General features: G+C 40.5%; 2 protein-coding genes across 3 annotated transcripts in view; both read left to right on the top strand.

The window, feature by feature from the left end:
• prkd2 (protein kinase D2) overlaps positions 1-1,711 on the top strand; it is a 43,874-nt gene extending 42,163 nt beyond the window's left edge. For both annotated transcript variants that reach the window (XM_049576558.1, XM_049576557.1), the window contains one exon: positions 103-1,711. In XM_049576558.1, the coding sequence (XP_049432515.1) occupies positions 103-327 (225 nt within the window). In that variant the 3' untranslated portion in view covers positions 328-1,711. The remainder of the gene's footprint in view (positions 1-102) is intronic.
• Positions 1,712-9,363: 7,652 nt separating this feature from the next.
• gpr184 (G protein-coupled receptor 184) lies at positions 9,364-13,644 on the top strand. Its single transcript, XM_049577463.1, has 2 exons — positions 9,364-9,701; positions 12,032-13,644. Exon 2 carries the CDS (start codon positions 12,074-12,076, stop codon positions 13,106-13,108), a length of 1,035 nt encoding a protein of 344 aa, XP_049433420.1. The 5' UTR covers positions 9,364-9,701; positions 12,032-12,073; the 3' UTR covers positions 13,109-13,644.
• Positions 13,645-14,056: the final 412 nt, after the last annotated feature.

Raw genomic sequence — 14,056 nt, 5'->3', positions numbered from 1 at the left:
ATAAACACATAAAAGCCAATTTAACGTTAATCAAATTTCGAGGTTCCCGAAACTGAAACTGAAATTTCATCCCTGTGTTTATTCCCTTGTCTTGTGTCTCAGGACTATCAGACATGGTTGGACCTGCGGGAGCTGGAGACTAAACTCGGCGGCCGTTACATCACCCATGAGAGTGATGACAGCCGCTGGCAAGCATTTGCCCGTGAACATACTCTGCCTTACCCCGCTCACCTTGTGCCTCCTCCTCCTGCACCGGCCTCTGATGATGAGGAGGGTAGGGAGGATGCAGATGTGCAAGGCCTCACTGAGAGGGTCAGCATCCTCTGACCAGAGAGAGATGGAGGACTCGAGCTCACTTACGAAGGAGGAAAGAAGTAGGGAGAGTGAGGGAGGATTGGGATGGTCGACTAAAGCCTGAAAGAGACAAATAGTTGTATGGGTCGGATAAAAATAGCCTCCAGCTGTTGAGACTTCCACAGCACATTTGTTGACAGTTTTACAGCAATAAATCCAGTTTCTCTTCTCCAGCCTGAAGTCATCAAAACTTCCCTCTGGGTATTTACCTCTGCCGTTATTGGTCCTCTTTCATCTGTTTTGATGACTCTTTCATGATGAAGACAGCTTGACTGTGCGGCTGACCTGGGGAGTTTTTACAGATGAAATTAGAGTGAAACTTTAAATCATAATTTGTCACACAGAGAGGCATGTTCTTTTCCTCCCACTGCAAGATGCCCTGAAGTGTGGCAAGGAAATGCCACATCACCACAAGAGATAAAGATAAGAATTTGGTGTCGATGGTTTTTTTTTATTGAGGTATTTTATTTTTCTAAAGAAATAGATTTAAATATCAAAAATGAGACTGCCTCCTATTAAAAGAGTAGTAACATTTGTTTCTGGTGTCATTTAATGGGACTGACTGGAAGTACAGTCCCTTTTATGTCTTCGATAAAGACCGCTTCAATCTCTTTTGGGTGCTCTACAGTGACAAAGGACTTCCTCTGTGCTGGTAATTACTAATGTGCAGACGTAGAGTCAAACCCATCAACATTCACAAATGCATCCCCATAAATGCACATCTTGTAGTGAGAACTGGAGGTATTGATCTAGTGACAGCAATTACTCCGGTAATTACCACTAGTTTTGAGCCACAATAGACTCTTAGAAAATATATGTGATTAAAGATGTCTTTGCGGGTTTGAATGAACTCCAGTATTGGGCTGTTCATTACCTGACTTGCCAGTTCTCACCCATCTCTAAAGTAAAACAGCTTTGTATTTAAAATGGTGAAAAATATGTCCTTACAGTTATGTGTACATAGGATTCAAATACTGCCAATGAAGGCAGAACTTTTACACCTGAGCAGGTAAACGGACACCTCTCAACCATCACAGCTCCTTGTTTACTGTTGTTAAGAGAAGCAGACCTCTTCCTGTGATCTAAGTACATAGAGAGACAGCTTGGGTTACTAAACTAGGTTTTGGAGAGTGCATGTAGTTTGATTATTGACAACCTGTCATGTCAATATGTTGCATTTTTCTGTGAAGTAGTAGAGTTATCTAATACAATATAAAACATACTGTAGTTATGATGGTCTATTATACATGTGTAACCTGAAGTTTATGTAGTTGTCAAAAAATATGCCTCAACTGTGTATAACATGTTTGAAGGATTATCCCAGCCTTGGTAACGGATAATACAAACTTTGAACAATATTCTTTTTTGTCTTCGATGTTTTATTTGTTTGTCCGTACATAAATGTCATCTAGAAAGTGTAACTTTCAGCTTTTTGAAAGAAAACACCCACAAAATTGAGCAGTCAGCCAGATGCAGACAATGTGCTTACTCTGCCTCCATGCCGGTGACAGCTGTGACTGGAGACATTATGTATTTGGATTGTCTGTATGTCTGTACATCCATTTTTCATGAATGTGATATCTTGAGAACGCCTTGAGGGATCAAATTTGGCACATATGTCCACTTGGACTCAAGGATGAACTGGTTAGATTAGGTGGTCAAAGGTCAAGGTAACTGTAGTCTAGGTAGATCAGCCTCTTATTGGGCGGAACGAGCCACCCGCTGAAGTCCCACCCTACCACCTCTGGTTTTGTAGCAGTTTTCAACCATTTCTTTTCTTGAGAAAGGTCTGGTGAGCGAGACTACAGTCTCACGAATGTGTTATCTCAAGATGGCCTAGAGGGAATTTCTTCAAATTTGGCACAAACGTCCACTTGGGCTCAATGAATAACTGGTTAGATTTTAATAGTGAAAGATCAACAGCACTGTGACCTTTTGTCTGTCTGATTCTAGTAAATGCTATATCCGAAGAAGGCCTTGAGGGAATTCCTTCCAATTTGGCACAAACCTCCACCTGGTCTCAAGGATGAACTGATTAGATTTTGGTGGTCAAAGGTCAAGGTCACTGTGGCTTTGTCTGTCTCATTCTCATGAGCATGATATCTCAAGAACATCTGAAGAGAATTACTTCAAATTTGGTACAAATGCCCACATGTACTCAATGATGATGAGAATTTGGTGGTCACAGATCAAGGTCACTGTGACCTTGCATCCATCTCAGTCTCTCGAATGTGGTATCTCAAGATGGCCTAGAGGGAATTCCTTCCAATTTGGCACAAACGTCCACTTGGACTCAAGGATGAACTGATTAGATTTTGGTGGTCAAAGGTCAAGGTCACTGTGGCTTGGCCTGTCTCATTCTCGTGAATGTGATATTTCAAGAACATCTTAAGAGAATTTCTCCAAATTTGGTAAAAACATCCACTTGGACTGAAAGATGAACTAGTCAGAATTTGGCATTCAGAGGTCAAGGTCACTGTCACCTTGCATCCATCTCATTCTTGTGAATGCCATATCTCAAGGTCCTTAAGGGAATTTCTTCAAATCTGATGCAAACGTTCACTTGGACGCAAGGACGAAGTGAATAGAATTTGATGGTCAAAGGTCACTGTGACCTCACAAAACATGTTTTTGGCCATAACTCAAAAATTCATTCGCTTATTATGACAAAATTCTAGTTCTTAATCATATGTTCAAGAAGCAATGATCATTACTGTCTCAGGTTCTCTATAGTTGAAGACATGTCTTCAGCTTACACGAGACTAATGAGTAAGGACTGCTTGCACCGCATAAAATACCTTTTCACTCACAGTCTGACAGACTGTTATTTTGGCCCTTTTTAAAGAAGAGCAGATTACAGCAGATTTGACAGCTGTAATTTATCTTTGAATGTACTATCATTTGAGTCCAACCAATGCAAATTGTCAAAGATGCTTGCAACAACATGGACCTATTGATTCAACAGATTTATGTATGCGTTTTAGTACACACACACCAACACACACAAAATCACTCAGAGCTGTCAGAGGACAAAGACTTGAATCTTTTACACATATTACATGTCACAGACTGAGGCACTCAAGAGGACCCTGTGACTATAGAGGCAAAGGGAGTGAATTGTATTCCATTCTGTAATGAGAGCACTCCAGTCAGCCACACTGTTGAAAGTACACCCTTGTCTCCTCCTACACTACATCCATCATTATTGCCAAACAATGCCAAATGATATACTCTCTCTCTGTTTCTGTCTCCTTTTATTTCTTTGAAGTGTGGGCAGGTTTGTCACTATCTTATCAGCTATGCTTCTGCATACTACTGTCTTTGCACCAAGTGGCAGGGAAGACCCTCCACTTAGTAAAAGATCCAAACCTAAGAGAGACTGGTACCTGGCATCAGCGATTAGATCTCTATTTAGCTTTATGTAATTCTGTGAAAAGCAACATTCATCTAATTTGCCAGAAGAGGAAGATGATTCGAGATATTTGAGTTTTTCTCTGAAAGCTGCAGTGTATGCTGTGTGTTGTGAGTGATGAACATGAGAGGTGAAAGGCACTTCCTCAATGCAAATGTACTAGTGCTCTCAGCTGCTGTCGGAACAGGCTTTGTAGATGGTTTCTCGTCATTAATCAAATTTCTACCATACATGACATGACATACATGACAATTAGAAATGTTTTGTTCAATCTAAGCCACGATAATCAGACTGAATTGCCAACATTAGGTTACCCTCCTATTCAACAGTATTTCCTTACAGCCCATTGGTTCCCATACTGACAACTTAACCCTTTCAAAAGAGCTTACACAATATTTAGTTTCATTTATTAAAAAGGCTTAGTAATTTCCTGAAACAGCTTGGCTCTGTAGCTTTTAGTAAATATTACATGGACGGGAGTGAAGAGCACACTTGTTGGGGACTATTTACAGCAGTGGATTAATACACATGTGGGGCCCTTTTGAAATGATGTATAGCGCATGGTGCAAGTGGATTTAGGGCATGTCCAATGCCACTTGTGCTCTTTAATTCCGCAAAGTAAAGCACGTGGGGCATAAGTGTGTTTTGGGCATAACATGAATTCAACCACTCATGTCCTCTCCCATTCCCTTTAAATGCCAGGTGTACCTGCACTGCTAGTTACATGGAAAATGTGGCAAATTGGTATTTCCCTCCTTAACGATTTATTATTTCACCTACCTGCAATCTGTCTGTGCGTACCTGTTTATGTTACAAGCAGAGTGAACACGCTTTGTGAACCCACCTATGCAAGCATATGTTACTTATTTGAATAATGCACCCATTAAATAGCAGAAAAATGTTCTGCTGTTGACTGTAGACCAAGTTTTTTGTTGTCAGTGGCTGCCCCAAAATAGCAATACACCAACACTGCATATGACCATAACACATTTTTAGATCTGCACGCCCAGAGGCGCAAAAATGGGTGGAAGTACACTTGATACTCACACATTGTGGGTGCTGGCCATGAAAATGACAACTGCATCTGTCTGAAAAAAGCAACTAGCAAGCCGTTGGTGCTGTGAATATTTCTAGCTGCAGAAAAGTGTATGTGGACTTGGCTCAAAGTAAACCATGTTCACGGTAACAAAGGAACTCACTGATGTGTTTGGACAACAGTGGAAGTCTATGTCGCAGAGGAACAAGATGTGTCAGGTTTTGCTATGCAGAAAGTAAAAACAAAAAAAAAAAATACACTGAATATCACGACAATCATCTTTAAAGACAACAGCAACAAAAATGTGTGTAAAGTGTGGACCGGAGTTAGAAAAAAATGTTTGTTGCTGTTATTTGTGACCATTATCACGTCAGCTCAGCTCAGTCATCCTGTTTCCTGAGATATTGTCAGTGTTTGATGGTTACAAAACAAAAACCTTATTAACTCTGGAAATGCTTTGCTGTAACTGTGTAACATGATCGCAAACTGTGATTGCACTTTCCTCATCAGCCATTGTGACTGCAGAACCACCAACCTGCAGTTTGGCCATCGAATACATTAAAAGGCTTCGCCAGCTGCTGAGCTTGCCCTCTGTGCACTCAGGCATAATGCATTTTAAAAGGAAATAACTCAACAGTGTAAAACAATTTGCAAAATTAAAGTAAATTGCAGAGCGATTGTAGTTGTTAGACAGATGCAAAACCAAAAGGTACATCAGAATTCATTTCACATCACAACAGTTTTTCTTTGCTAAAGCTAAACTATGACTTTGTGAAACAACAATGTGGGGGATGAAAGACTCCTCATCATGCTTATTCTCAAAATTAAGAACTCCATCAAACAAATATATTTTGCTCTACATGTTTGCAAAAATTAAGAATAAAAAAAAAATCTGAATAAAAATCAGTTTACAGAATGATTTAATCTTTTGTTAATTAATAAATGAATTTGCATTTTTTTAAATTCAGCTGTGCTCTTCTCATTATTCTCTCACAGTGGATTTGTCTCTTGCTATCTGGTCATCCAGCTGGCACCCTGTGTTTTCCACCTCATGCTCTGCATCAGTCAAAGGTACATGACTCAAAAGGTCACTTGTCACAAGGTCGTTTCAAGTGTTTGAACAAACAACCAGTGCTCTTGTCTTACTGGTAAAGACAATTCATTTTTCACATGTCAACTTCATGCTAAGGGATGAAAAAAGATAAAGGTAATTTTTACAGGCCCTGCCATCTTTAAAATGCCAACACACTTCACATCTCTTGAACTTTGATCTATCAAAAAATTTCCACCTTCAAGTTGTGCTTTTAAAATGTCAACCCAGCTTCCATTGTGAAAGCTTTCCTTTACGGCGGAAGATGCAGCACAGTGAGGTGACTGACCTGTCTGGGTGTGACTGCAGTCTCGCTATAAAATGCTTTGTTACTTACAAAGGCAATGTGGCCAGAAGTTTAAGTAGTAGAAGTGTGGTATCAAATCAGCATACAAAATGACAATGACAATGTCCATTGACAATATATTGTTGCTGCAGCTGGAGATGGTAATACACAGGGTTATTATCATTATGTATTATTGTGTACAACATAACAAGCATTATGTTGTACAGGAAGCAGGAGCACTTAGCAGTAACAGTTATGCAACACATGCAGTGTAATGTCTGTGCTGCACAGCATATCCATCATCCTAAAGATCTCCTGCTTCTTCCTGCTTCCATAAGATTTACTCAAGTTGTTATATGTTTATTAGAGAGCCACGTGCAGTACAGTATACCTTCAAGTTTGAGCATCTACAGTGTAACATCGCAGTATATTTGCAAAGATGAAGACCAGACATTGTGACAGTAAGATACCTAAATTCAAACCATAGAGGTTCACATTTTTTTCAAGTCATAAGACAATACTTACATGGACATATGTGCATTTTCAGAGTTACTGGTTGCTGTAATAGTTCTTCCTCTCATATCTGCTGGTTAAGTGATCCCCTCCTAATGCAATTTCAGTGTAACAGATATCAGGAAACAAAGTTATAGTCTTTTTAGTACAAAATCCATCCTCTCTCCTGCCACAGCTCAGCAAGGAAACACTGTCCGGAGACTGAGAAGCCAAATTTGGGGAATTTCAAACTAGAAAGGCTTTAACTCTGTAAAATACCCTTATGATTTGACCAACACAGACTGCTTAAAGGAATATTTCTCTCATAGAATGGATATTTGTGAATCAGTGAGTCATGCTGTGTTACCTTGAATTCGTGAAGGAAATGTTTTTCTTGTATGCCTCCACGGGAAACAGTGAACATATTGATTTGATTGATTGGAACATTGTTTCACAACAGCAAAACTATTTTAAAACATCCATTTACAAACTCTCACACAACGTCTTTTGTATAATCCAAGTCTCATTCATCCAGTCGTATACTCAGTACTTCCCAAACATGTGCATTTTCATGAAAATCTTACTAAAACTGAACTGATTAAAAAAAACATGCCCTCTTCAGAGCTAGACTCCAATACTAAGTTTTCTTTTAAAATGCAAATGCCTGGGTTTGGGATCTACTGAGTATATGACTGGACAAATAAGACTGGGATTATAAGCAGGAGTTTTGTGACAGTTTGTAAACTGGTGTTTTGTTATAGTATTGTTGTTGTTAAATGTGGACCCCAATCAATCAATCAGTAGATATGTTCACTGTATTCAATGGAGGCATGCGAGAAAATTCTTCACAAATTCAAGTTAACACGACATGACCAACTGATTTACAAATGCTCATTTTGTGGGCGAAGTGCTCCTTTAAGCCTCACACTAACTTCAGCTGATGAGAGGAAAACAGATACAGCACATGACCTGTGAGTGATGTTTTGTCAGAGACCAAATAATGTAGCCACATCCTTCAAAGATGATGTTATTAACTCTGAAAGTGAACGTTAGATTTTGTTTAATTCAAACAGAGACGCTCAAGTTTGCAGTTTGCTCCAGATTTGTGTACACACCTGTTAGTAAATATGTTGTAACTGAAGCTCAACTTTCACCTTATGAAGCTCAGCACAAGTTTAATGAAGAAGACTATCTTTATGTTTCGCTCATTCACAAATCTCTCAATCTACCTCACTTCCCCCTGTACCACTTCCAGTCAGCTGATAATGGGTGTTTCCTCTTTCAGTTAAATCTATTAAATTGCCTTCAGTCCATCAAATTGTCTCTATCAGCTTCTCATGTTGTTGTGTTCAGACTTGTAATTTGTTCTCTCCTGTGATGCTTCCAACTGTCATTTTAGGTGAAATTGTGGTGCCCTCTCCCACTGCACTCACCTCCAGTCATCATATCCGGTGCAGAGGTCATCAAAAGTCCACTCCTCATCACATTCAGATTTACAGCACCCTTTCTCTAAATCTCACCATCACCACCTCCACCAACGTAAATACTCAACAGGGGTATTCCGTAAACTATTCTAGCTTCACCACTTCCCTTTTAATATATGACATCACGATGGGGTCCAATCGTCAAAAACTATTCACATCTCTCTTACTTTAGTGCACATGAACATAAATATTCTTTCTCTCAGAGTGAGTTTCTCTTGATGAATTAACATTAACTAAACTGAACTGTCAGCTGAACTAACACACACACACACACACACCCATAAACACATTTACTCACCTCCTGCTTTTTCGTTTTCATTCCAGAGCCTGAATCTGAAATACTCATTTAGCCTGTATGGATGCCAAAACAGATGATGGATGAGGGGAGTTGAGGTAAGAAAGCCCCTTTTTGAATACTTCACTGCAAGAGTCATCTGGAAATATTATTACAAAACATTTCCCCTTTCTAACCTTCCTCTTTCCCTCCCTCAGCTATAACTGTAGCAGACCTTAGGTATGCATTCCTGCTAATAGAAAAATGCACTACATTCACAGCTGGTGTAAATGTTTACTCTACACATTAACAGAGCAGCTGCAGGCTTCCGTCACAGATTTTTTTTTTCTTTTTATAAACATGAAAAGAGCCTCGTATGTTGCCCTGAGACAGGGGCGTTCTGGGCAAATGACTATATCTGATAACCACAGTGTTCATACCACTGCCTGGTACAGAGCTCGCAATGTGCAAATCTGACTCAGCTCACTACTTAGCTTTTTTTCATGTTTAGCAGTGAAACGGTTGCAGTACTTAAGTTTTCCTGCAATGAGTCATAATCAAGGTGATCAACCAAACACTGCGTCACAGGAAATTTACGGCGAGGAAAAAGCTGTTGAAAAGAAGTGAAAATATCCCCATTATGATTTATAGTTACACTGGTTACAATGCAAAAAGACTAAAATCACTGTGAAAGTAAAATGGGGAAATTGAGGTTCGGTTTTGTGACATTTGGCTGTCTGCTCGCAGAGTTTCGATTTTCATAATAAACAGTAATAGACTTCTTTTTCTGTCTTGTGAGAGTATTAACGTCTGCATCATCTGGTCCATCACAGTGTGGTGTCTCTCCCCACCCCTGAAGCATACTTCCTCTGTGCACGTGTGCAAAACCAAACCTCCCTCCTCCTACATGTGTCTTCCCCTTTTTGTACTTCGTCTCATCCCTTCCCCACTCCTTGCTGACATTTCAACTGTGGCTGTCAACAGTAAGTTACCTCTACTAGAACAACAACAACAACAACAAATCTGAAAGTAAACAGGCAGGAAAATGAGTCTGTAGTTATTGTATAGTGTAGTAATCATTTGAGAGAATCATGTGGGAGTGCAGTGGCCTGGCTGCATGTCAGCAGCTTTGAAGAGTCTCTTCTCTGAAGCTCGTCCTCTGACCCTCCTGGACTGACCGAAGTTGAAGCAGCTCTGGAATATGTCTGAAACTCTTCACAAACTGGACAGCTTTGTTTTACAGTCAAGACACACCTCTTCCCAAAAACAGCAGGTGAGTTCATCACTGATTACAGTTCTGAATATAAGATGTCTAGAAATTATACTGGACTTTAAAAAAACACCTTCAAAAAGTTTAATAATTTGAGATATTTTTAATGTTTTGTGAGCAGGGTGTTTAAGCTATTCATTTAGTCTAAAACCTTACTTTCTTCGCTAGATTTCTTTTCGTCCCCAGTGGACTGTTGTCAGGGGAAAGACAGCATGCTTGAGGCAGCGTGGCAAAAATAATTAGGCTAGAAATGTCGATTCTCTGCAGGACTGAATATTTTCTGCCGCTCTCCCAGCGGTGGTCACCTCACTAGGCTGGAGATTGCAATAGAGAACTGCTTGACAGCAAGAAAAATCACAGGAATATGCTTCACAGGTGGCCTGTGATACATTTAAAACACAGCTTTGGTATTAGGGAGGCAAACCATAAAACATAAAATCAATCATATTTTTCCATTTTGCTTGGAGAGCAAACAGCATTCCTCTCAAGGGAAGGGGCTGAAGTTTTGCTCTTTAAAAGCTACACTGGTGACAAGGCTGTATAATAACAACCAGGCTTTGTTCAGTTTATAATTTTAACAAACACATAGTTGGCTCCAGACAAAAGGGTGGACTGGAGCTCAGACCAGCTGCGAAAAGTAGGCATGTATTAGGATTATGTGACAGAATAAAAGAAACAATGCTTCACCAAAGGTGTAGGTTACAGGAAAAAGAAATGAACCCATACTAACTGGAAAAATATAGAGATCAAATGTAAATAAAACACACTTGTCAGTTTTAGGCCTTTTTTAGTAAGGGGAAGATCTGTGGTTAGTCATAACTGCCAGACTGATGACTAAACAGCAGCCTACGAAATTTTTTAGAAAAGGTATGAAATTTATGAGCAAAACTTTCCGAGTACTACAGACAGAGCCACTTCCCAACCCACATTATTCAGAAATTTTATGAATAATCCATTAAATCAAACCCATTTGTACATGCACAGGCACGCACACATACACGCGCACACACATGCACAGGACCACATTATTGTTCTCTAAAGATGGTCTGGCTCTAAATGGTTTCTCCATTATTGAGTTTGGATGGGACAGCCTATCTCTGCCCAGACGTTAATGGCATTAGATGCTTCCTGAGCCTATAAACACAGCAGGGCCGAGCCTAAGCGATAGAACACAAGGTAGAGAGGAAACAAATATCAAAGAATGCCACCGTGCAACAGGAAAAAAACCCAGACACAAAGATGCAGAACAAAGATTTCATTTCCTAATACTGAAATCTCAGAGACAGGAAATTGAGAGAATAAAATCTACATTTAAAATATTCAAAAAAAAAAAAAGAAGAAAAGCTGCTGAGGGCTCTTTTACATAAAAAAGCAACTGCGTGTTGTCATTGTAGGAAATGATTCAAATGATCTACATTGTGGCTTCATTATTAGCCATCTTCTGATGACATTTAGCTGTGTGGTCAGACCTTTTTGCCCTTTCGGTGCCATTTTCATCAGGAAGCAACAGAGACTAATATCTAGGATGTGTCTGCCTAATAGACGGGACTCACACCCACAGCTCTGTGATGAACTGGAACTGACTGTGCGTCCACAGTGTAAATCAAGGAAGGAATGAATTAATTAATTTATACAGGGCATGAAGTTCACATTACTTATTCAGGCCACAGTAAACATTTAAATGCCTATTGTCTAAGGGAGATGTTTAGACCACCCTAGTTCTGCTAATGGCTGTTATATCGGACATTAAACTGGACCGTCTGTAAGGATGCATTTAAATTAGCAATAACTGGTTGAGTCTGACTGCAGTTCATTGTGTCCTTGCAGAAACACAAAGATTAAAGCTGTATTAAGCACGAACACTCAGTTTGCGAGTACAGTCTGTGCTGTCCCTGTCTACCACTCAGATTCAGACCATGCAGGACAATAAGTGCAACGACATATAGACAGTTTAACATGAGGCATTAGCTCCTTAAATGCTCTCTGTTTCTGTAAAACCATTTATGAAAAACTGCGTGACATGTTCTCTCCACACGGAGCAGTTGAAGCAATGAGGAGGGAATTTTGGCTGTTTGTACCAAGGGGGAGAAACTGTTATCGTCAGGGAGTAACTTCGACTTTGCCCAAACACAGTATGCTGCAGAGCCAAACTACCTCACTTTGAGAAACACCAGGGGAGAACTGAATCATTTTATCCCTTGAGTCCCTTGAAGCATGAAATAGGATGCAGCAAACAAAATGTCCAAACTGAACCATGTATTTTATCGTATGGAGTAAGCTCATTCTTCCTGCATAACTTCTCTTTTTTTTTTTTTTTTTTTTTTTTTTTACAGGTGAATTTCTAACCAGGAAAGTGAAAGAAAACTTAAGTGAGAATGAACGTCACAGTCACACCACCAACCACAAACGTAACTCAAGTGTGTGTTAAAATTGGTGACAGCGCCATCAGCGACTTCCTGATGTCTGTGTACATCCTGGCTTTTATCTTTGGTTTGATCTTCAACGTGCTAACCCTGTGCCCCATTTTACAACAAGTGCGGCGGCAAAATGTTCTGGGCATCTTCCTGCTCAACCTGTCCCTCTCTGACATGCTTTTCATCTTCACTATGCCCCTTTGGATCAACTATTACCGGCAGGACCACCACTGGATGCTTGGCGTTATGTCCTGCAATGTAGCCGGCTTCTTCTACTACTCCAACATGTACAACAGCATCTACCTGCTCTGCTGTATCTCCGTGGACCGCTGCCTGGTGGTCACCTACCCGCTTCGCTCCAAGACCCACCGTACATCCCTCTACGCCTGGGCACAGTGTGCCACTGTTTATGTTGTCGTCATGGCGCTGCACGTCATGGTACTGGTCAATGACAATCTCACTGATGCTCACGATGAGAAGAACAACAATGACCGCTGTTATGAGACGTACCCCATGCCGAAACCTGTCGCCCTGTTCAACCTGCTCAGAGTGGCCATTGGCTTCCTGTTCCCCCTGCTGGTGTTGGCAGTATGCTATTGGAAGGTGCTGGCCACAGTGGGACAGAGTCCTGGCCTGAGTGCCCAGGCTAAGAGGAAGGTCCGCCTGCTGTCCTTTGGGGTGATTGGGATCTTCTCAATTTGCTTTGCTCCATATCACATTCTCCTGCTCATACGCTCACTTGTCTTCTACAACAGTGATAATGTGCACCCACAAGGAAGTTACTGCCAGTTTGAACAAAAAATGCACTTTTTTTTCTCATGTACGCTGGCACTGTCCAGTCTGAACTGCGTGGTGGACCCTGTGCTGTATGTGCTGGTCAGTAACGGAGTCCAGGAGGAGGTGAAACTGTGCTTTAGGAGGCATAGAACGACACAGACAGGGGACTGTGCTCTCACTGCATACAACAGAGGAAAGACTAATACTAACTTAATATAAAAAGTAAGCTATATGTGGGTGGATACATACACCTGTGCATTTGTATGCATACTGTATATGGGCATACGCGATTATGCATGGCTGTTTAAGCTCATTTTTCAGAGTTAGTGAAATTTACATTCCATAATCAACCTTTCTGAACAGACAATCAGACGTCTGTTCAAAGAACCACATTGCCGCCTGTGGTTTTTTTTTTTCACCCTCATTTGCTGCAGATTGAAGAGGAGGGGGGTTGAGCAACATGCATCTCAGAGCTCTGTAATTGGATTGTATTCCCAGGTTCTGCTCTCCCAAGAGTTCTTCAGTGGCAGCTACTTCTGGTTTGTGGCTGGACACTGCTGGAGTTTAAGAGCCCTTGTGTTTCCCTTCCAATCTATACAAGGATGTTGTGATTGTAATTGTGTGACCATGGTATAGCTTAAAGTGTATAACTCTCAAGCATGCCAAAAAAGAAAAAAAATCATTTATTAGCATGACTGTGTGTCTTGTTGAATGTAAATCCAAATAAACCAGTGGTTTGAACTGGTGCTCTGCGTTTCAGTTGTTTATGTGGCAAAAGTGTGATGAAAAAATAATGATATGAAATGAAATAAGCCCATCAATCAATCAATCAATCAATCAATCAATCAATCAATCAATCAATTTTATTTATAAAGCCCAATATCACAAATCACAATTTGTCTCACAGGGCTTTACAGCATACAACATCCCTCTGTCCTTATGACCCTCACAGCGGATAAGGAAAAACTCCCCCAAAAAAACCCTTTAACGGGGAAAAAAAAGGGTAGAAACCTCAGGAAGAGCAACTGAGGAGGGATCCCTCTTCCAGGACGGACAGACGTGCAATAGATGTCGTACAGAACAGATCAGCGTAATAAATTAACAGTAATCTGTATGTCACAATGAGACAGAAAGAGAGACAGAGAGAGAGAGAGACAGGACAGATGG

The sequence above is a fragment of the Epinephelus fuscoguttatus genome, linkage group LG5 (assembly GCF_011397635.1).
Source record: "Epinephelus fuscoguttatus linkage group LG5, E.fuscoguttatus.final_Chr_v1".
NCBI lineage: Eukaryota > Metazoa > Chordata > Actinopteri > Perciformes > Serranidae > Epinephelus > Epinephelus fuscoguttatus.
Note: the sequence above shows the minus strand (reverse complement) of the source record. Positions and strands in the feature narration are given on the sequence as shown.

Coding starts and splice junctions, on each gene's coding strand:
- gpr184 (XM_049577463.1), top strand. CDS start 12,074: ATGAACGTCACAGTCACACCACCAACCACAAACGTAACTCAAGTGTGT.